Source organism: Gorilla gorilla, chromosome 4, assembly GCF_029281585.2.
Source record: "Gorilla gorilla gorilla isolate KB3781 chromosome 4, NHGRI_mGorGor1-v2.1_pri, whole genome shotgun sequence".
Classification (NCBI taxonomy): domain Eukaryota; kingdom Metazoa; phylum Chordata; class Mammalia; order Primates; family Hominidae; genus Gorilla; species Gorilla gorilla.
In genome coordinates, this window is record NC_073228.2 from 145,467,857 (window position 1) to 145,488,153 (window position 20,297).

Sequence of the window (20,297 nt, forward strand, 5' to 3'; positions counted from 1 at the left end):
GGCCCCGCCTCCATCCACACCCAGGCCACGCCCCCAGGGGAGCTCCGCCCCTCGCCCGGCTCAGCTCTGCCGGGATCTGGGGCTTTGAGCGTCCCGGGTTGGGCAGGGAACTGGCAGCATCGCTCCTAGGATGCGAGGGCCATTTGTCTCCGGCCGGGGGTCAGATCCTCGGGAAGCCGAGCCATCCCATCCAGCCGCTTGCCCCAAACCGGGCGCAGGCCGTGGTCACTTCTCTAGGAAGCTCCGAAGATCCCGCCACTCCGTCCCTCAAAGGTGCGGAAAGCCGGCTTCCCCCAGCCCTCGGAGATTCCTGACTCTCCGCTCGGTCGGGGCATCTGAGGGCAGGAGCTGCGCCAGGCGTACCGGATAGACCAGTGGACAACACCCACGCCGGACCGCCTGTCCCCTACCCGGACCCAGACTCGGCGCCGCACATTGCCCCGGGGGGGCCCGGCGCAGTCACGCGCGCGCAGAGCTCACGCTCTCCGCCCCGCACACCTGCGCTCCGCCCCCTGGTCCTGGGCCCGCGACGGGTGAAGGCATTTGGGAAGCCAGGGCGGCTGCGGAGGCGATCTCCCTGACCCAGGGCCGGAGTTGCCGGGAGCCTGCCGCCGCTCTCAGCCAGCCCGCATCCTTCTCTGTCCTTCCCTCCCCCCGCCTGCCACGGCGCGGGTATCCGCAGCCACAGCCCGGGGCCGGTGAGGCGGCGAAGGGGGAGGGGAGGAATCAAGGGATGAGCGCCGGAAGGGCGTCGGGGGCCCTGAGCCGCACTAGGACGCCCCTGGAGCCGGAACCCCAGCAGAAGCCGGAACCAGAACCAAATCACCGGTACCGGGTGGGCCAGGTGGTCAGGGTAGGAGAAACCAAAAAGGGAGAGGGGTGCGGGAGTACTGAGAGGAAGGGGCTCCAGAGGCCTGGCTCAGGCCGGCGTGGAGGAGGTGCGGGCGCTCACTCAGGCAGGATTTCTGCTCCCGCCGCCTAAGAATGCCGTCCCATCTCGTGCTGCAGTGTCCTTGGGAGGGACAGAAGCGCGAACAAGCTGGAAAGGGGAACGCTCGGGGCGTCGGGGAAGCGGGACCAGGGTCGTGGTAGAGAGCTTGCGTTGCCGCTGACCTCTTGCCGAAAGGCGAAACAGCACTCCTGGCCCGGACAGCTCCCTGGTTGGGTAGGGGGTGGGGCCGGACCTCAGCCGGACGTCTTAGACGTGCTTGTTTCAGATCCTGAGGACGGCATTCCTACCCCTCCCCCATTCCCAGCTGCAGCCCCCTAAACCCAGGAGGCGCCCTGGCCCGCGCTCGCCCCCCAGGGCCTCATGTCGGAACCACAGCCTGACCTGGAACCGCCCCAACATGGGCTATATATGCTCTTCCTGCTTGTGCTGGTCTTCTTCCTCATGGGCCTGGTAGGCTTCATGATCTGCCACGTGCTCAAGAAGAAGGGCTACCGCTGCCGCACGTCGAGGGGCTCTGAGCCTGACGATGCCCAGCTTCAGCCCCGTGAGTGAGGAGCCTGGAACCCTGGCTCAGTCACCTTTCACCCTTCTCCCCACACCTCTGCCTCCCTGACCAACAGACCCAGGCCAAATCCTGATCAAACCTGCTCAGGAAGTCTAGTGATGCACTCTTGAGTTAGCAAGTGGGGTGACACCACTCTGAAAGCAAAACTAGAGAAAGCAGCATGGGCAGGAACGGTCCTCTGGATGGTAGTCTTGGGCTTGCATTGGTGTCCCCATCTTTTCTGGTCCCTGAAATGCTGAGGTCCAGCATGATAGCAAGTAGGTAAAAGGGTATGTCCTAAGCAATAAATGATGGGAGCCACCAGGTAATAGTCCCCCAAAGCTGACTCATTCCTGCTTCCTTGCCAATCTCTTTCATCCTTCAGCTGAGGACGATGACATGAATGAGGACACAGTAGAGAGGATTGTTCGCTGCATCATCCAGAATGAAGGTGGGTCTAGCATAGCCCCTTGCTCCCTCTTCTCCAAACTTCTCTTGCCCTGACCTCCACCTCCACTGACTCCCTCTTTTCCTTCTTCCCTCAGCCAATGCTGAGGCCTTGAAGGAGATGCTGGGGGACAGTGAAGGAGAAGGGACAGTGCAGCTGTCCAGGTGAGCTGGAAACAAGGGCCAGCATGACTTAGCTTGCCTTGGAGAGTATCCTCTCCTCCAGCACAATCCTCTCCCAGCCTCCTTGCATGTATGGGGTTGGGGGAAGGGCAAAGCTGGCTAACTTATAGGAAGAAAGTTGTTTTGTAGAAATCGCGATTCCTTCAAACCATCTCTCTCATCTAGATATCATCAAGCCTAACATTCACCTCTAGTGCCACTCCTTTGGGTTAAGCAGTGTTCTTTTTAGCAAACAGCCCTGGGAGGAAGAACATATGGTCACTAACATCTTGAGTTTATTAGATAAAGACAAGAAAAAATGGGGCTTGGGGAAATTGGGGCTTCTGGGGTTTTAAGGAGCATGCTGAAAGAACGTAAGAAACAAAACATGAAGGGAAATGGAAATGTTACCCTTACTCCCCTCCTCCCTGCTGTCCAGTGTGGATGCCACCTCCAGCCTGCAGGACGGAGCCCCCTCCCATCATCACACAGTGCACCTGGGCTCTGCAGCCCCTTGCATCCATTGCAGCCGCAGCAAGAGGCCTCCACTTGTCCGTCAGGGACGCTCCAAGGAAGGAAAAAGCCGCCCCCGGACAGGGGAGACCACTGTGTTCTCTGTGGGCAGGTGGGGCAGGTGCTCCAGGGAAAGGGAGGCTGAGGTAGGGGGCCCAATGATCAGGCACCTGATCCCAAAAGTGGGCCTTGGCTCTTTCCTCCTGGACTGGGAGCTCCGGCAGAAGTCAGGCTACATAATGTGCCCCACAATCTGAGAAGGCCTCCCCTACCTTAGGCCAGAGGGAAGTAGCCACCAAACTCAGGATGTCCCTGGTCAGAGGGGAGGGCCAAGCAGCCTCTGAGTTGTGGTCCTAAACCCCAGTGTTCCCTCCCCTCCCAGGTTCCGGGTGACACACATTGAGAAGCGCTATGGACTGCACGAACACCGTGATGGCTCCCCCACGGACAGGAGCTGGGGCTCTGGTGGGGGACAGGACCCAGGGGGTGGTCAGGGGTCTGGGGGAGGGCAGCCCAAGGCAGGGATGCCTGCGATGGAGAGGCTGCCCCCTGAGAGGCCACAGCCCCAGGTCCTAGCCAGCCCCCCAGTACAGAATGGAGGACTCAGGGACAGCAGCCTAGCCCCTCGTGCACTTGAAGGGAACCCCAGAGCTTCTGCAGAGCCAACACTGAGGGCCGGAGGGAGGGGCCCAAGCCCAGGGCTGCCCACTCAAGAGGCAAATGGGCAGCCAAGCAAACCAGACACTTCTGATCACCAGGTAGGAAAACACAGCCGGGACTGCACTGGGCTGGGCTCTTATTGCTCCCTACTCTGGGGGGCACTGATGGGACCTACTCCTGGTCTCTCATTGTTGACCCCTCCCCTTTCTCTCAGGTGTCTCTACCACAGGGAGCAGGGAGTATGTGAGGTGAGTGCCTGAGCCCTAAATGAGGTAATTTCATCTTCCCATCACCTACTTAAATTATTTAAGCCTTTCGGCTCCCTGAACCCCCAGAGTAAACTGCAGGCTTAGCCTTTGCTATAAATCCCTTGGTTTGGTGGTGGAGGTAGGGAAGGTCCTGGAGCCTCAGGGGAAAAGCTAGACACAGCTTGAACAGGAAGCAACAGTGTTATTCTTCCTCTTCTCCAAGTCTCCTTCATTGTGCTGATGGACTACCAGCTGGCAGGGCCAGGGGGTGGGTGGGCGTGGAAGCCCTCCCCTCCACTGGACAGCACTGCCCCCCAGCTGAGGGACCAGCTCTACTTCCACCTGGAGTTGCACAGTCTCAGGCTGGGGGCCTCAGGAGAGGTCACAGCCCCTCAGTCTCTTCTCCTTCCCCTGCCTGCAACAGGTTGCCTGCCCCGCCTTCCCCAACACCTCGCTCCATATGATAGAGCGTGGCAGCTGGGAGCAGGCCCCTGCCCGTGGTGGGCCCCTAAAGCAATAGCACCGTAGGCCCCTGCCCTCTTAGCACAAGAGGCCCAGGCCCTGGCCTGGCCTTCGTGCCCTTTATTCATTGTCAATAAATCCGCTCAGACCATTACAGCTGCTTCGCATCCTGGCTCCAGCTCCTGATTCCCAAGGCCTGTTCCTCTCCCCAGCCCAACCCCAGTGACCCTGGCATCCAGAGTGGGGTGGGTCACGGAGCCAGGGTGGGGAAAGAGGTGGGCCAGAACCACTAGAGACCTTGATGGATGGTTTCCAGCCCCAGAGATTTCAGGCATTTCACCACCCTAGATAGGGTGATGACAGAAGAGAAAGTAGTAGTTCCGGTCCTAGAGATGATAGAACAATGGGAAAAAAAGGAGTGGGTTCCAGCTCCAGAAATGGGAAGGGGCAAGTTTCCACCCTTGGAGGTGAGGGTGGAAATAAGGGCGATTCCAGCTTTTGGCTGTGTTGCTCTGGATCATTGATGGTGTGGTCTGACAGCTTGAAGATAGGGACAGCAGCATCACTGGGGGTCAAGGCTTCCCTGGCCTTCAGGTGAGGGGATCTGGGTGGCCAGGATCCGGGGCTTTAGCCGGCGGGGGAGGTGGTGGACGCATCTGTAGGGAACACACAGTGCTCCAGAGTTCTCCCTTAAGGGTATCCCTGTCTATTCCCTCAGCCCTGCAGACAAAACAGGACTGGTTGGAATAACCCCTCCACATACAATCTCCTCCAAGGCAAGGGCCCTTACCGGCCTGAGTCGAGGTGCCATCATGTCCAGGAACCCAGGGAAGTCCAGGGCTTTGTCTGGAAATAAGAACCACAAGTCAGTCTTCAGACTTTGTTTTGTTCAATGCTGTATCTCCAGCACTTAGGACAGTGGCATTCTATAAATATTTGTTAAATTAATGGTCACCATCCTAGACCATAAAATCCATCACTCTATCCACTGTCCTCAACATTTATTCGGCAACTGCTGTATAATCAGCTCTGCTCAAGGTACAAAACTAAGGGAGATAGGATGCATAGTGCTCCCACCCCCAATGGCTGTCAAGAAACCAATAATGAAACCTCAACAAACACAATAAATGACTAAGTGCTAAGTCATGCAAAGTGAACTTGGGGTGGTGAAGATGGTGGTAACTCCAGGGAGGGAGACTCCTTGTGGACAAGGTGGAAGTACCAGAAGGTTTTAGAAAAGGCAGGCATTCCACAGCCATAAAAAAGAATGAAATCATGTCCTCTGCAGCAACATGAATGGAGTTGGATGCCATTATCCTAAGTGAACTAACTCAGAAACAGAAAACCAAATATTGCATGTTCTCACTTATAAGTGGGAGGTAAACAATGGGTACACATGGACATAGAGATGGAAATAACAGACTCCCAGGACTCCAAAGGGGGCAAAGGTAGGAGTGGAGGCAGGGGCGAGGGTTGAAAAATTACCTATCAGGTACAATGTTCACTATTTGAGTTACAGGTACACTAGAAGCCCAATCTCCACCAGTATGCAATATATCCATATGACAAACAAGCACATGTACCTCCTGAATCTAAAATAAATAATAAAACTGCTATAGACATTTAAAAAAGAAAAAAAAGTGGGCATCAGAAAAAATAATGATACAAAGCTAGGTATCTGGACACTAGGAGCAAAAGGTGCATATTGGGAGGACACAGTGAGAGAAGTTAGCTAATTTTTAAAATAATAACAGTGACTGCATACATACTGTGTGCCAGGCACAATGCTGTGTAGTCCACAGGCATCTTTTTTAACTCTCATAAGAATTCAATGAGCTAGTACCTTTTCCTTACCTCATAAAGAACATAAACTGAGGCCAAGACAGGTTCAGAATCCCACCACACACTTGGAGATGACAGAGCGGGACCTGAACCAGTCAGCCTGGCTCCAGAGCCCAGGCAAGTGCTCTCCACCAAGCAAGATGCCTGAGGGCACGGAGAGGACCAGAGCGTGACCTGGAAGTCCAAGCTTCCTCCTTCCTGTCTGTTAGCCTCCCAGGGCTCCCAGTTCCTTCCACTCACCCCCAGGCAGGACAGGTGCAGGGGGCCCATCCAACACAGAGGTAGGTGCAGGTGGGGAGAAGCTGGGAGGAGAAGGGGACGGCAGCATCTGGAGGTGGGGTGGGCACAGAGTTATTCCTGGCATGTGGGGAGGTTTTACCAGCTTTTCCTCTCATCCCATCTCCAGTTCCTTCCTCATCACTTCTCAATACAGGAAGTGGCCAAATGCTTGCATTCAGGTGGGGGGTGTAGCTGACAAATATTTCAACAGCCAATATATATTGAACGCTTATGTTTACTATGTCTCAAGTGTTCTGCTAGCACTTCACGTGTACTAATTCATTCAATCCTCACCACTACCCCATGAGGTAGGCATTTTTAATAATATGACTCCTATGTTAGAAGTGAGACCCAGGTTAAGCCAGCTGTCCAAAATCACGAAGCCAGTTATTGGCAGAGTGCTGGCTAGAACCCAGTTCTCCTGATGCCCACTCCTATTCTCTTTCTGCTGTATGTATATACATTATAACAACAGATATCTTATACTGAAACACATTCTGCATTCCACTGCACTAAAGTTTGCCTCGGCGGGGCGCAGTGGCTCATGCCTATAATCCCAGCACATTGGGAGGCCAAGGCAGGCGGATCACCTGAGGTCAGGAGTTTGAGACCGGCCTGACCAAATGGAGAAACCCTGTATCTACTAAAAATAGAAAATTAGCCGGGCGTGGCGGCACGTGCCTGTAATCCCAGCTACTTGAGGGGCTGATACAGGAGAATCGCTTGAACCTGGGAGGCAGAGGTTGCGGTGAGCTGAGATCGCACCATTGCACTCCAGCCTGGGCAACAAGAGCGAAACTCTGTCTCAAAAAAAAAAAAAAAAAAAAAGAAGGCTTTACCTCGATTATCTCTAATTATGACAGTGAGCCTGCTAAAGTAGGTATTATCCCCATTTTACATGTGAAGAAACAAGCTCAGAGAGGTTAAATCATTGCCCAAGTCATACAATAGAAATTTGAACTCAGATCTATCCAGCACTAAAGTAGGACCCCCCAAACTCCTATGAAGGCTGCCTTGGTTTCCCTTTTCCCTGCCCCCCCATAGGAGATGGGAGGCCCAGGCCACTATAGGAGGTAAAACTGGGGAGCAGAGGAGGCATTAAGATGAATATGAGGCTTTATTGGGGTGGGAGGGTCAACCCAGAGGTGCCTGGGGAGTTCAGGGAGAAGGTAAACCTCACCTGTTCAGGGTCAGAGAGTTCAGGTGGCCCTGGGGGGCCAAGCAGCTCTTCCACCAGCAGGGAGGGGAAGACCCCAACACGGCCCCTAAATTCTCCCCTCCAGAAGCCGTCATCTACTCCATCTTGGGCCCGGGGCAGCAGACGGATGAGTGCCCCCTCAGGGAAGCTCAGCTCCTCTGCACTCTGTCCGGTGTAGCTGTACAGGGCCTGTGCCAGGAATGCTACAGAGGCCCAGGAGAGACAGTGAGAGGGAGGTGGGTAGCGGTGCCCCAGGACCATGACACCCCAGGGCTACAACCCCTAACAATTCTTCTCCATACCCAGGGTCCTCTAACCCAAAATTTCCCTTTCTTACCTGTGGGCTCTGCCCCGCAGGGATTGTCACTGTCTTGGCTGCTCTCTGGGAGGGAGAGGTCCGGGAAGTTGAGATATCGCTCAGGGACAAAGCCTACCTCGCCGTGCTGGTTCCGAGCCTGCTCACCCAGCAATGTGAACAGATATTAGACTTACCTCAGCAGTCCATGACCCTGGCTCTCTTCTACTCAGGCTTCTAGCTTTGCCTAGAAGGGTCTATGGAGGCCACAGAGAAGTCCCTCCTACTGCCCCCAACCCAAGGTCAGAGCCCGGGGTCCCATACCCACCTTGACCCATTCGTCAGCATCTCCCTCCTCTATGACCTCCAGCCACTCACCCTCCGTGATTGTCAGCTCATCCTCACGCCCTGCCTGGGCCACACACGAAGGATTCAGGACTTGGCTGTCCCCCACCCTTGCCCATCAGAGGTCCCCACCCCCATTCATACCTGATAGCGAAATACCACGTGTGCAGGGCAGGGGAGGGCCCTCGTGGCCAGGGCTTGGGGGGCAGGCTCGTCAAAGAGCTCTCCCGTCTCCTCACATTCCTCAAAGTCAGAAAGCTCAGTATCCTCAGCCTAGAGGGGCAAAGAACAGACCTCATATGGGGCCCACTCAAGCACTGGTTCTATCTCCCACTCTTCCATCTTTCCTCTAAAGGACACCATGGATCCCCCTCCAAGGCAGCTGCACCCATCCACTCACCATGTACACAACCACAGTCACCACAGAGCAGGATAATACTAACAGTAATAGCAGAGTTACAGTAATTGAGTGCATACTATGTGCCAGATACAATGCATAGTATCTTGTGTATATTGTCTCATTTAATCTTCATAATGACCCAGTGTTAATAGTTTTGCACAACTATTAACCTCACTTTATTTACAAGGAAACTGGGGTTCAGAAAGGTTAAGTCACTTTTCGAGATTGCACAGCTCATAAGTGGAGTGGCTGGTACTCAAAGCCCTTACAGACTGCCCCAGAACCCTACTTCTTAATCATTCTATTATGCTCATAATAAAAATTTACTGAGGACTCTATGCCAGAAATTATGCAAAGAATGATATATGAATGATTTCACTTAAGCCTCGTAATAACCCTTTGAGTTAGGCACAACTGTGATTCCAGTTTTATAGGGTTTGCCTTCCACTGGAGTTTTTCCCTTCTAAGTAAGGATAGGTAGTGTTGGGGGAGGAGCTCACGGTTGGAGAGAGGTCCCTCTGGGACAGCCGAGCCTCACTGAGCCGCCGCTCCTGCTCCACCTCATCCTGGGCCTGGGTCATGGCTGGCTTCAGCCAGCGCTCCACATCTAAGCCAGCCCCCTGCAGCAGAGCCAGCCGGGCAGCCCCCTTCACCTGGCTCACCTGCCATGGGGAGGAAGTAAGTTAGTGGAACCTGGCTGACGGCAGTGTTTACTCTCTGCTTCTCCCTTCCTTCCTCCCACCATCAGAAAGAGGAGTAGAGGGAGTGGGGCTTGCCTGAGAAGGTGGGATCTCTAACCTCAGGGGTGTGCCTCACCTGTGCCCGGCGGATGCTCTCTCGCACCTCCTGTAACCTCTGTTCTATGCTTGGAGCCTCCCGCTCTGAAGCCTGCTGCCGCCTCTGCTCCAGTCGTTGCAGTACCTGGTTGGGAAGGCAGAGAACAGGGGTGGGTGGAAATACTGTGGGGCATGACTTACTATGGGACTGGTACTTTGCTAGTTGCATCACATACATTATGTCATTTAATCTTCCCTATGAGGTGGGCGCTATTATTGGCCCTACTTTAGTGATGAGGAAATTGAAGTCCAGAGAGGTTAAGTCACTCCCTTACCCGGGGCTACAGAACTAGGAAGCAACAGAAGAGAATTTGAACCTATGTCGGTCTAGCTCCAAAAACTGTGCTCTTAACTGTTGTGCCACAGTTACCTTAAAATACCTTTCCCTCCCCTCTGTAGCTCCATGACACCCTCAATGGCTCCAAGATCCCCTCTCTCAGCTCTTCTTGCTGAGACAAGAAGGTGCACATGACACCTGTGCCCCCCACCTCACCCGATGCCCATGGTTCTGGATCTTGTAGTCACGGGCAGCTCGGCTGGTCAAGCGCTGAACCTCTTTCTCCAGGCCACTCTTGCCAGCCACGCCTTCTGCTCCCCACTCCAGGACACCCACCTGAATGGGTCAGGGGGTGCTGTCAGGAGGACCTGAGGCTGCTCCTTCTCTCCAGTTCCCTCCTTTTTCCACTCTCTCTTGACCTCCAAGGACAAGGACAAAGAGAAAGGGGCACATGCCTACGGTCATGGACACAGGTAATGTGGACACAGAGATACAGAGCTTCAGAAATGGGATCCAGGTCAAGGGACAGAGGTAGAATGAAAAGGATGGTGCAGTCAAGTGACTGAAAGGTGGACTGAGGTGTGTTTTTTTGTGTGTGTCCTGTTGGGAGGGAGGTGAGCTGGAGTTCTGAAACCCCCTCTCCACGGTGTACACTCACTAAGTTAACACATAGACAAAGATAATGGAGGAGGCCTAAATCATAGTCGCCTTTATATGTGGCCTGGTTCCAACAAGCAGGAAGATCTCACCTGATCAGTCCCTGCTGGCTGAAACTGCTGAGGTGGGGTGGGGGAAAATACACCAGGCTCCTGAAGAAACAGCTTCAGGTCTTGCTCCCAGCTTACCTAGGGGTTGGGAAAAGTCAAAGTCACTCATTCACTGACTCACTCTCCAACCCTGTCCCTAGCACTTCTTGGAAGAAAAAGGACAATGTGTGAAGCAAAGACGGCTGCATTGGGAGGGAAGGGTAAAAAGGATCCCCGGGGAAGCTCTTAGAGGCCACAGCCCTCACCTGGGAGGTTGTCTGCTCCCCGCGGTGGGCATGCTCCAGGATGACCTCTGCGGCTTCCAGCTCAGTGCGGCTCAGGGAGGTCAGGGGGTCCCTCAAGTGCTCTGACAGCTCACTGACCAGGGCCTAGAGAGAACCCCAAGATACTGACACCACCCTTCCCCCAGACCTCTACTGTAAAATAGGCTTGTTCCAGATTTGACAGGTGATGGGCATGAGGTATAGGAAGGAGAGAAGAAGACATTCTTCATGAGAAAGGCCCTCGTGTGCAGAGCACTTAGAAGTTTAAAACACGTTCACATCCATTCTCTCCTTTGAGCCCCACTAGTGCTATGAGATAGGCAGAGAAAGGGTTATCCCTGATGAGGAATCTGGGGTTCGGAAGAGTTTAAGTGTACTGTACAATGCCATGCAGCCAGCTAGGAGCAGAACCAGAGCCCATGTATGTATCATCTACCCACTCTAAACAGACAAGATCCCCTGCACCACCCACTGTCATGGGGATCAAGAAGCAGGGGGAGGTCCTCCTTTCCCTCCCTGCTGAGGGATAGGGGTGTCTGGGTTAAAACTGGCCTTGAGCAGAGCTGGCAGTTCCTCCTGGTAGTAATGGTCGAGGTGGGCATTGGTAGCCACCAAGTTAAGCAGGTACTCATTGCGGGCTGCTTGCAGCTGCTGGGAGTACTGGGCTGACTGGGCGGACAGCTAGGAGGGTAAACTGATGTCAATAGGAAGCCCTAGACCCCCAGAGTCCTTCCAAGACCAATTGAGAAGCCAGATCCAGAATGGATTCTCACATTATTGAGTGCTTACTATGTGCCTGGCACTACACTAAAAATGTTGCATACACACAACTCCTGCTCAAAATCCTCTAGTGCCTTCTGCACGCATTTAAAATAAAATCCACTGTTCCTTACCATGGTCCACCAGGTTCAATATGAGCTGGCCCCCGCAACCTCTCTGACCTCTTTTCAAGCGTTTGTTCCCTTGCTCACAGTACTCCAGCCATACTGGCCCTCTCTCAGTTCCTCGAGCCTACAAAGTTATTCCCACCTCAGACCCTTTGCACTCACCATTTCTTCTCTCTGGAATGTTCTTCCCCTAGATCTTTGCAAGGCCAGCTCCTTCTTGACAGTTAGGCCACCTATTCAGAGAGGCCTCCCTCTAAATTCTACCCCCTTGTTATTCTTTATCATAGTACCTTGTTTTATTTTCATCTTAATCTAAGTATTTATTTGCTGTCTGTCTCTCTTAACCAGACTGTGAGGGCAGGAACTCCATTGGTAGTGTTCTCCACTGTATCCATAATGTCTAGAACAGTGCCTAGTACATACAGATCCTCAATAAATGCATATTAAAGGACTGAAAAAGAAGGGTATTCTTTCCATTTTATAGAAGAAAATAAGGCTCACAGAGATCAAGTAAATTAACCAAGGTTACCCACCCAGGAAGTAGGAGAGCCTGGATTCAACCCAGTCTTTCATACATATGCACCTATGTTCCAAACCACTAGACTACTCTGCCTCCCTCTTCCCTGCCCCCACTCATGCCCTCATCCCTTGAACCTTGGTGCTCAGTTTCTGGAGACTGGTCCGAGAGTGGAAGATCCCATGGTCACTTCGGTTTAGCCTGTGCAGATGAGAGAAAGGAGTCAGGCCCACCCCAAGTGGGAGAATATGAGATCAGAGTCAGGCCCAGCTTTGGTGACTTGACTCCACCCCTAGGCAGCCCCACCTCCCTGTTCCCCAACCTTGGGCTTCCTCACTCTCCATGACCCCACCTGGCCTGGACATCAGCCGCCTTCTCCTGTGCCAAGGCCCACACACGTTCCCGCTGCCCATACAGCTTCCGACTTCGGCTCAGCTCCCGGACAGACTGCAGCACCTCAGCCTGCGCCCTCTGGAGGTTCTCTGTTCCCTATTGGGATGCATACACAAAGTCCTTACCTAGACCACCTTTGGTCCCAAGCCAGCTCTTCCTTCACCCCAACCTCTGAGCCATACCTTCCTAAGCACCTGCTCCTTCGCACTCCGCCCTGTACCCCCTGCTAGGTCACGGTATCGGTCAGATGCCTGGAGTCGGGTTTGGCCCCCAGCCACGGTGGCATCCAGCAGGCAGCGCCAGGCACCGAACACTGTCCTGCCCCTCCCCAGAGAAGGTCTGTGTTGAGGAGGAGAGCACTCCACAGCTTCATGAGACCACCCCCACCCCCCGCCCCCTGACCAACACCATGGGAGACAGAGTGCTTTCCCATCCTCCCTTGTCTGGGAGCCCATCAATCGATCAGCCCATTAGCTCAGCCACAAGCCTCACTCCTGCCCTCCACCCCACCCACAGTGTCCTTGCTGGGTCAGCTCCTCTGCTGCTGCTGTGTCAGCTCTACCTACAGCTCACGTGCCTTCCCCACTTGCTAGGCCTTCATCCCCACAGGTTCCTGGGGCTGAGCTCCCCATCACTTTTTGGCCTCTGTGGCCCTCCCCCTCCATAGGGCCCACCTGCTGTCCATCTCACCGCTCCGGTGCCCTTCCCTCTTCAGGAATGGGCCAGCCAGTTTCTGGAGTGCCTGGTGAAAAAGCCATCACAGAACCAAGTTCCCTTTCAAAGACCCACCCCAACTGGCAGAATATGACATCAGAGTATAATCATACCATTCTTTGGGTATATTATGTGCCACTTGCTTTGCTAAATGCCTTATAGTCTTTAATTTGTTTAATCCTTACAACAACCCTACATGAAGGTAAGGTATTATTATTATTCCCATTTCACAGAGAAAGAAACTGAGGTCAAGAAAGGTTAAGTAACTTGTCCAAGGTCACATGGCTATAATTACACAGCAGGGATCTGACACCAGTCTGCTTGACTCTAGGCCATCTGCTCTTGACCACAATAGGGATAGGTATGGACAGACATTACTGGTGATGTAAGAGAGGCTGGAACAAGAGGTAAGGTCCAGAGAAAAGTCCCATACCTGCCCATACTCCCGTTCAATGGCTGCCCTCTGCTTGCTGTAGGATCTGCGGAGATTCAGGTTGGGGGTGAGGTGGGGGATAAGGTTATGTTTGGTCCTGTTCTCCCATCCTCAGTCCTCTACTCTGGGCAGGAGGGAGCGGTTGGGGGGAGCCAGGTTCCTAGAGTGTAACTACACCCAGAGGGAATGGGACTGATGGGAGTCCTTGAGATCACCTCGGGCAGCTGCAACACAGGAAACCCTCACCTTACTGCCCCGGGCCCCAGCAGGATCCTCCCCACCCCAGAGGTTCATCTGTAGGCTTAGAGGTGAAGACTGATGGGGGCCTGGGTACGATGTCTGCCAGCCTTCCAACAGGTCTGGAAGAGGGAGAGGGATTCTGCCCTAAGGTTGATTGTGGAGTTGGGGGCAGTGGTGTGGAGTCAAGGGCTTTGAGGGAGGGTTCCTGTGTGTTTATGTGGGTGGGAGGGGGTTGGGGGGGTTAGGTGGGGGAGCATTCCTATCCAGTATCTGGAGAGGCCAGGCCTAGGGTGAGGGCTGTGGATGGGTCGCCTGGGGAGCTCTTGGCCCCTGTTCCTCCACCCCAGCACATGTATATTGGGGAGAAGTGGCGCACAACGACGAAGGTGAGTGTAAATGAAGGGGGTTGGGGGGGCTACCTGATGTCCTCCAGCAGATCCGCCTCCCTCTGCTGCCAGGTCTGAAGGATGCTCAGCTGTTCCAGGAAGCGAAGCTTCACCTCCTGGGCCGGCTTCACCTGTGGGGGCAAAGAGAGGATGAAGACCCCAGCGCAAGGACCTAAAAAACACTCCGCGCAGGGAGCGGTGAGGGGGCGGGGCCGGGGGGGTGCTGAGCTCTTTCCTCTGTTACTTCTGGTTTGGGGTCTGACCTCTTCCGACTTCCCGTCTCCTACCCCAAGTCGGATGCCCCCTTAGCTCCCTCCGTTCCCCCAGCCCGCCAGGAGTCCCCATTCAGGGCCAAGCTCACTTTTCGGGGCGGCGGCTGCATCTCCGCTCCAGCAAGGCGGTCAGCCACTGGACTCCGGAACTCGAGGAAGCCCCGCCCACTGTGGAGCCCCGCCCCAGGCCAGGTCAGGCCCCGCCCTCTGCCCGCCCACGACTTGTCCGGCGACGTCGCAGGGCGCGGAAGCGAGAGGGGGCCACCGAGAAACTAAACCTGTTACTGCTGCGAATACGCCGGCAGGGTCCGGGTGGCGGGGCGGACGCAGCGTCCGCTGGGCGGTGGGAAGAACCCCAGGCATCTGAGTCAAGACGCCTAAGTTCTATTTGTAGTGTAACCACTGATTCAGCCTGTAATTATTGATAATTATTCATTTGCATATGTAGATCCCCAGTCCCCGAGCTAATGATGAGAAATGGAGAGGAATTCAGTGTGTGACCAGGGAAACTGAGTCACTGGGCACCTGAGCAAAGATGCATCTGACGAAGAGAGGGCTGGTCCCAGACCTTTTCCTAATTCCCGCTTAACTGGAAAAGCCAGCGTGAGCGGGGTGAGAAAGATGCCTGGATCCAGGAAGGAACCAGGCCCAAAGGGAAAAAGACTGGGCCCCACTGAAAACTAAACGATACCAGTGAGTCGGCGAGAGCTGGGAGAGCTGGGAGATGCGCAGGAAACCCCTGCCACCTTTAGGATCTTCCAGCCCTAGCACTGCTTCCTGAGGAGCCTCTCCCCAATTCCTCATCCTCCTCACCTAAGCTTCTTTGGCTCAGGCACCTGTCCCAGTACCCCTGACATGTCTCAAAACTCCAGATTCACATTCCAACTCCCCACTGACACCTCTGCTAGTATATCTAATAGGAACCTCAACTTTTAAAGCTTTTAAGCCTCCTTCAACCTGATCCTCCCCCCGTAACGTTTTAAATGGCACCGCATTTCCTCCAGTCAGTTAAGTCAGAAACCCAGAGTCAGTGTGCCTTCTCCTACCCCTACATTCTATCCATCAGTAAGTCCTACAGGTTCTATTTTAAACAACAATAAACAAACAAAAACCTCTTGATCCACTTCCCTCAATTTCCAAGACCACCATCCTAGTCCAAGCCCCCATTATTAGACTTCTGGTCTAATATCTGATCTCCTTGCTTCCACACTGCTCTCACCCCAACCCACTGTTCACACAGCACTCAGAGTGATCAACCTTTTTTTTCTTTTTTAAAGGGAAATAAGATCTCATAATTTACTTGCTTAAAATGCACTTGCTTCAGAATAAAATTCAAATAGAATCCATGGCCTTCAAGGCTACGCATGGAAGACCCTGCTGGTCTTTCTTACTTCAGCCTGTACTCTCCTCCCACTGTCCGCTCACTGTGCTCCAGCCTCTTTGCTGTTCCCTCAGTAGACCAAGTCCCTTCCAACGCAGAGTTCTTCATGCCTGCTTTCTTTCTCCAGAATCTCCTCCTTCCAGCGTTCCATCTGTCGCCTCCAACAGCTTCTTTCCCTTACTTTGCAACTCTTCACAGATGCCTTCCCCATCCACCCAGTCCAAAGACCATCTCCACAATCACTCTTTTTTTTTTTTTTTGAGATGGAGTCTTGCTCTGTTGCCAGGCTGGAGTGCAATGGTGCAATCTCGGCTCACTGCAACCTCCACCTACCAGGTTCAAGTGATTCTTCTGCTTCAGCCTCCCGAGTAGCTGGGATTACAAGCACGTGCCACCACAACTGGCTAATTTTGTATTTTTAGTAGAGACAGGGTTTCACCATCTTTGCCAGGATGGTCTCGAACTCCTGACCTCAGGTAATCCATCCCCCTCAGCCTCCCAAAGTGCTGGGATTACAGGTGTGAGCCACTGCGCCTGGCCTCCACAATCACTCTTCAAGCTCATCACTTTGGTTCAGTTTCTTCACAGCACTAAACTCACTTGTTCAAGTACTGGTTTATGTGTTTATTTGCAATTTTCTGTTCCCCTGCACAATGGAGGATTCATAAGAGCAGGGGCCCTGTTTGTTTTGTTCATGCTATATCCCCAGACCTGGCACCAATTAGGTGCACAATACATATTTGTTGAATGAATTAATGAGAATGGTAGTCTTTTGGTTCCCACGTTTATTGACAATTACTCATCTATTTTTGACTCCCCCAGTCCCAGCTCCCAAACTCGCTCTCCCTACTCCAGGCTTCACTGTAGTCCCAGAATGTAGGAAGTGGGACAGGATAGACTTTAACATCACCCAGGCCTCTGGTTTCCAAAGCATTTTTTTTCTTTAATGCAGTAAAACCATTCCTTTAAAACCCAAAATCTCTCATGGAACCCCTACATATCAAATATATAAAGCAGGAGCTGCCCTTGTTCAGGGATAATATGTGGGGCTTATGGCTCTAAGAAACACAGTTTGACATTCACTGCTCTCCTTACTTCAGTTACCTCATGGTATAGATAAATGGGCTGGGCCCAGAGAGGGGCCATGACCTGTCCTGGGACACGCAGCCACTGAAGCCTTTAGTCCAGTGCTCCTTCCACAGCACCACACTGGATTCTGGAGTCTTTCCAGCCAGGGCAGAGGAAGCTGCAACGGTGCCACGATAAGAGCTTCTGGGTCTTCTGGTACCTACCCTCTCAGACTGCTGGTCCTAGGGTCATGTGAGGGGCTGGCTGGAGGGTGGACTGGAAGTGCATGGGGGTTGGGTGGGGAAGCCAGGTGTCTGTGTTGGAAGGCCAGTGGGGCTGGGGGATTGGGGGCTGGATGGCTGGGAAGGACTTCCCAGGCCTGCAGTGGTCTCTCCTTTCCTCAGGATGAGGCTGCTGAGCTCCTGGAGCAGCTGTTCCTCTAGGGACCCCCGTGCCTGGGGACCGCTCTTTGAAGGGGGGCCTGGAGGGGGCTCAGGTGGCCTCTCCTCCTGGCCAAGGGTGCTTGACTTGGAGAGAAAGGGTTGATCCAAGGACTTCTGGCTGGTGAGGGGGTTCTCTGGCTTCACTGTCCACTCCCGTGTGGTGGAGAAAGAGGTAGAAGTGTCCTGGATCAACTCAGGGAAGGCCCCTACTTCCTCATACACTGGCTCCTCGTACACAGGCTCCTCCAGCTCCTCTTGCTCCTCCACAGACCCCTGGGATGACTTCATTGGCTGGATGGGAATGGAATGGCAGGAGTGGGCACATAGTTAAAGTTACCAGATTATGAATCACTAACATTTACTGAGCTCTTCCTCTGGGCCAGATGCTGTAAAATACTTGGCATGTATGATACTGGAACAACCCTGTGCAGTGGGTTACACTACAAAAGAGTCAACTGAATGCAAAGGGGTTAAGTAAGTTGCCCAGCATCACATAATGAGTGAATGGTAGAGCTGGGATTTGAACCCAGGTCTGTCTAACTCCAAAATGCATTCACTTCATCACTTTCCTTCTATTTCACAGATTCTGTGACAACTTTTTCCTTTTTTTTTGAGACAGAGTTTTACTCTTGTTGCCTAGGCTGGAGTGCAGTGGTGCGATCTTGGCTCACTGCAACCTCCGCCTCCCGGGTTCAAGTGATTCTCCTGCCTCAGCCTCCCAAGTAGCTGGGATCACAGGCATGCACCACCACACCCAGCTAATTTTGTATTTTTAGTAGAGACGGGATTTCACCATGTCGATTAGACTGGTCTTGAACTCCTGACCTCAGGGGATCCACCCACCTCAGCCTCCCAAAGTGCTGGGATTACAGGTATGAGCCACTGTGCCCGACCTTTCTCCTTTTATTACTGCATCTTACATCCCTCATTTTCCTCATTCTTTCTGGCCTCCTCTCTCTCTCTGTCCTGTCCCTCTCCCTCTCCCTTTTCCTCGCTCTCCCTCTCTCTCTCTCTCTCACACACACACACACACACACACACACACACCCTGATGGCCTACATGAGGAAAACAGCACACCCGGGGCTCAGGCAGCACAGAGGAATACAGGGTTGACAGGCACACCGCTGGAGCAGGCACAATACTCACAAAGAACATGGACAGGGTCCTCCGGTTGTGTAGTCGCCGCTGGACACAGGTGGGATGGGGACAAGGGGAGGGAAAGACATAAAGACACAGTGAGGACTAGCAACAGGAGACAGGGGTGGGGAATGGGGGCGAAGAAGGCAGAAGGGAGGGGGACAGTGAGCATAGGGTGGCACCAGGCTAGCAGGCACACCACTGCCTACTGCAATGTGACAAGGGTTACGACAGGAATCGGGGTTGGGGCAGGCTGGGGTGCCTTACCAGGGTCTGATTGGCAGAGAGGAGGGTGGCTCCACTGTCATCCCCACGGATAGGCAGCAAAGGCATAGTGCCAAACTTCTGACGGGCAAGGTCAGAGGAGGAATGGCGTCGTAAGACCACTGGCTGCTGGTCATCGTGCTGGTGGGAGCATGAGGGGTTGGCATCAGTGGGCATGAAAGGCACTGAGGAGGACAGCTGGGCCCCAGGGGGACCACAGACCCAGCCCTCAGCCTTTTCTTTCCCCTCACCTGGGCTTTAAGGATGCTGGTGGTCCAATCCCACATTTCATCCTCGTCAGTGCAGGACAAGTAGCTGGGGTGATCAGAATGGAATCAGAGGGAGAGAGAGGGTCACAGCTATAGGAATGGAGCATACAAAGAGGGAAGAGAAAAGACAGGGTGCAGAGCTGGGCCAGAGGAGAAGCCAGGGCAGGAGGTACTCACAGGTGCATCTTCTCTAGTATCAATGTGAAGCCCCACCTGGGAGACAAAGAACAGTGATGGGGCAGTCAGAAAGGGCAGAGGGGTGAAGGCAGGAAGGCCCTGGAAGTGCGGGCTGGGGAAGAAAACTCACGGTGTTGGGGGCTTTAACTTCTTGCGGATTCCCAGGTAGACCTTGGCACCTTCCAAAGGCCACTCCCGTTCTGGTTTAGAGCTCTGAGAACAGAAACAGAGTCAGCGAGATCGAGAGATGAGAGATCATGGTTAATGAGGTCAAGACGTCATGGAAGCTATGGGGTCTGTGGTCACAGGGTCACAGAAGTTGGGGGCAGGGAAGCAATGAGATTGATGAGAGTATGGGCTGTGGAGTCAGAGGGTGGGTGCAGTCATGGCTCCTCTCCACGGCCACCCAGCATCCCACGCCTCTGGCCCCAGGGCCTCACTTTCTTCTCCTTGAGCAGCAGCAGGCAGCGGCCACGCAGCAGAAAGAACCTCTCCTGGAAGCGGCTTCCCAGCAAGCGGGGTGGCTCCTCACGACACCGCAACAGCCCCACCCGTGGGCTCTCACGTCGGATACCTGGGCATAGATGGGCAATCCTGGGTGGAGGATGCTAGGGGAGAGACCTGGGGGATGCTGGGCAGAGGAAGGAGGCTCACCTGTGAAGAGGCAGCCAGCTTGGGCCAGGGGGACTTTTTTCAAGAGGAGGGAGGCTGAGCAGGGCTCTGGGAGCTGGCACCATTGTAAGGCCTGCTCTAAGACCTTTTCCTTGGGATGCAGTGGCCGCTCTTAAGGGGAAAAGTGAGGGTTTATATATCAATCAGAATATCCATACTAAGCCCCCAGCTCTCACCAGTCATTCATTCATCCATTCAACTATCCAACCACAGACATTTATTTTTCACTGTCCCTATGCCAGGTACTGTGCTGGCCCTGGGATACGGTGGTGAGCATGATACACATGGCCTCCCTTCACAAAGCACACAGTCTAGTGAGGGTATAGACAAAAAAATAATTGCAGACAAATAATTGCTTTGCAGGAAACAATAAGCTGAGCGAGCAACAGGACAGCAACTGAGATAGGGTAGTCAGGCAAGACCTTTCAAAAGTGGCACTTGAAGATGAGACTCAGAGATCTGAAGGATTAGGAAGAGCAAGCCATGCTAAGATTGGGTGGTAGAAGATTTCAAGCATGACAAAATGCAAGAACAAAGGCTGGCAATCAGGAAA

At 53.6% G+C, this 20,297-nt stretch overlaps 3 protein-coding genes across 11 annotated transcripts in view; 1 reads left to right on the plus strand and 2 right to left on the minus strand.

Moving 5' to 3' along the window:
• The first annotated feature begins 43 nt into the window (after positions 1–43).
• On the plus strand, positions 44–4,142 carry RELL2 (RELT like 2). 3 transcript variants are annotated; one of them, XM_063706830.1, is made up of 7 exons: positions 79–1,496; positions 1,882–1,947; positions 2,042–2,108; positions 2,545–2,730; positions 3,001–3,376; positions 3,493–3,526; positions 3,750–4,142. In XM_063706830.1, the coding sequence occupies exons 1-6, from the start codon at positions 1,313–1,315 to the stop codon at positions 3,523–3,525; spliced, it is 912 nt and encodes a 303-aa protein (XP_063562900.1). In that variant the 5' UTR covers positions 79–1,312; the 3' UTR covers position 3,526; positions 3,750–4,142. The 3 variants fall into 3 exon arrangements, with proteins under 3 accessions (XP_063562899.1, XP_063562900.1, XP_055245226.1); XM_063706829.1 differs by having other exon boundaries at positions 44–1,496; positions 3,001–3,526; XM_055389251.2 differs by having other exon boundaries at positions 3,493–4,142.
• On the minus strand, positions 2,380–14,516 carry FCHSD1 (FCH and double SH3 domains 1). Of its 3 annotated transcripts, XM_019027994.3 has the most exons (20): positions 14,422–14,516; positions 14,094–14,191; positions 13,435–13,480; positions 12,962–13,029; positions 12,470–12,605; positions 12,247–12,383; positions 12,032–12,095; positions 11,043–11,171; positions 10,473–10,595; positions 10,210–10,305; positions 9,677–9,796; positions 9,164–9,268; positions 8,848–9,009; positions 8,092–8,220; positions 7,931–8,014; positions 7,645–7,762; positions 7,290–7,510; positions 6,071–6,158; positions 4,779–4,834; positions 2,380–4,644 (listed from the first exon to the last, which is right to left on the minus strand). In XM_019027994.3, the coding sequence occupies exons 1-20, from the start codon at positions 14,440–14,442 to the stop codon at positions 4,579–4,581; spliced, it is 2,067 nt and encodes a 688-aa protein (XP_018883539.1). In that variant the 5' UTR covers positions 14,443–14,516; the 3' UTR covers positions 2,380–4,578. The 3 variants fall into 3 exon arrangements, with proteins under 3 accessions (XP_018883539.1, XP_055245223.1, XP_055245224.1); XM_055389248.2 differs by lacking the exon at positions 11,043–11,171 and having other exon boundaries at positions 14,422–14,500; XM_055389249.2 differs by lacking the exon at positions 6,071–6,158 and having other exon boundaries at positions 4,062–4,644; positions 14,422–14,500.
• Positions 14,517–16,322: 1,806 nt separating this feature from the next.
• ARAP3 (ArfGAP with RhoGAP domain, ankyrin repeat and PH domain 3) overlaps positions 16,323–20,297 on the minus strand; it is a 28,917-nt gene continuing 24,942 nt past the window's right edge. For 4 of the 5 annotated variants that reach the window (XM_031011032.3, XM_031011030.3, XM_063706827.1 and 1 more), the window contains exons 26-33: positions 19,727–19,855; positions 19,513–19,646; positions 19,203–19,285; positions 19,073–19,108; positions 18,878–18,941; positions 18,630–18,767; positions 18,372–18,410; positions 16,323–17,515 (exon numbers count right to left, since the gene is read on the minus strand). In XM_031011032.3, coding sequence (XP_030866892.3) covers positions 17,030–17,515; positions 18,372–18,410; positions 18,630–18,767; positions 18,878–18,941; positions 19,073–19,108; positions 19,203–19,285; positions 19,513–19,646; positions 19,727–19,855 — 1,109 coding nt within the window. In that variant the 3' untranslated portion in view covers positions 16,323–17,029. The remainder of the gene's footprint in view (positions 17,516–18,371; positions 18,411–18,629; positions 18,768–18,877; positions 18,942–19,072; positions 19,109–19,202; positions 19,286–19,512; positions 19,647–19,726; positions 19,856–20,297) is intronic. The other variant, XM_031011031.3, reaches the window with a different exon arrangement.

Excerpts from the sequence above, each read along its gene's own strand:
- RELL2 (XM_063706829.1), top strand. The coding sequence starts at position 1,313 with ATGTCGGAACCACAGCCTGACCTGGAACCGCCCCAACATGGGCTATAT. Across the intron at positions 1,948-2,041 it reads CTGCATCATCCAGAATGAAG|CCAATGCTGAGGCCTTGAAG; the intron begins GTGGGTCTAGCA and ends TTCTTCCCTCAG. Across the intron at positions 2,731-3,000 it reads ACTGTGTTCTCTGTGGGCAG|GTTCCGGGTGACACACATTG; the intron begins GTGGGGCAGGTG and ends CTCCCCTCCCAG.
- FCHSD1 (XM_019027994.3), bottom strand. The coding sequence starts at position 14,442 with ATGCAGCCGCCGCCCCGAAAA. Across the intron at positions 10,596-11,042 it reads AACTGCCAGCTCTGCTCAAG|GCCCTGGTCAGTGAGCTGTC; the intron begins GCCAGTTTTAAC and ends GGTTCTCTCTAG. Across the intron at positions 9,010-9,163 it reads AGAGCATCCGCCGGGCACAG|GTGAGCCAGGTGAAGGGGGC; the intron begins GTGAGGCACACC and ends TCCCCATGGCAG.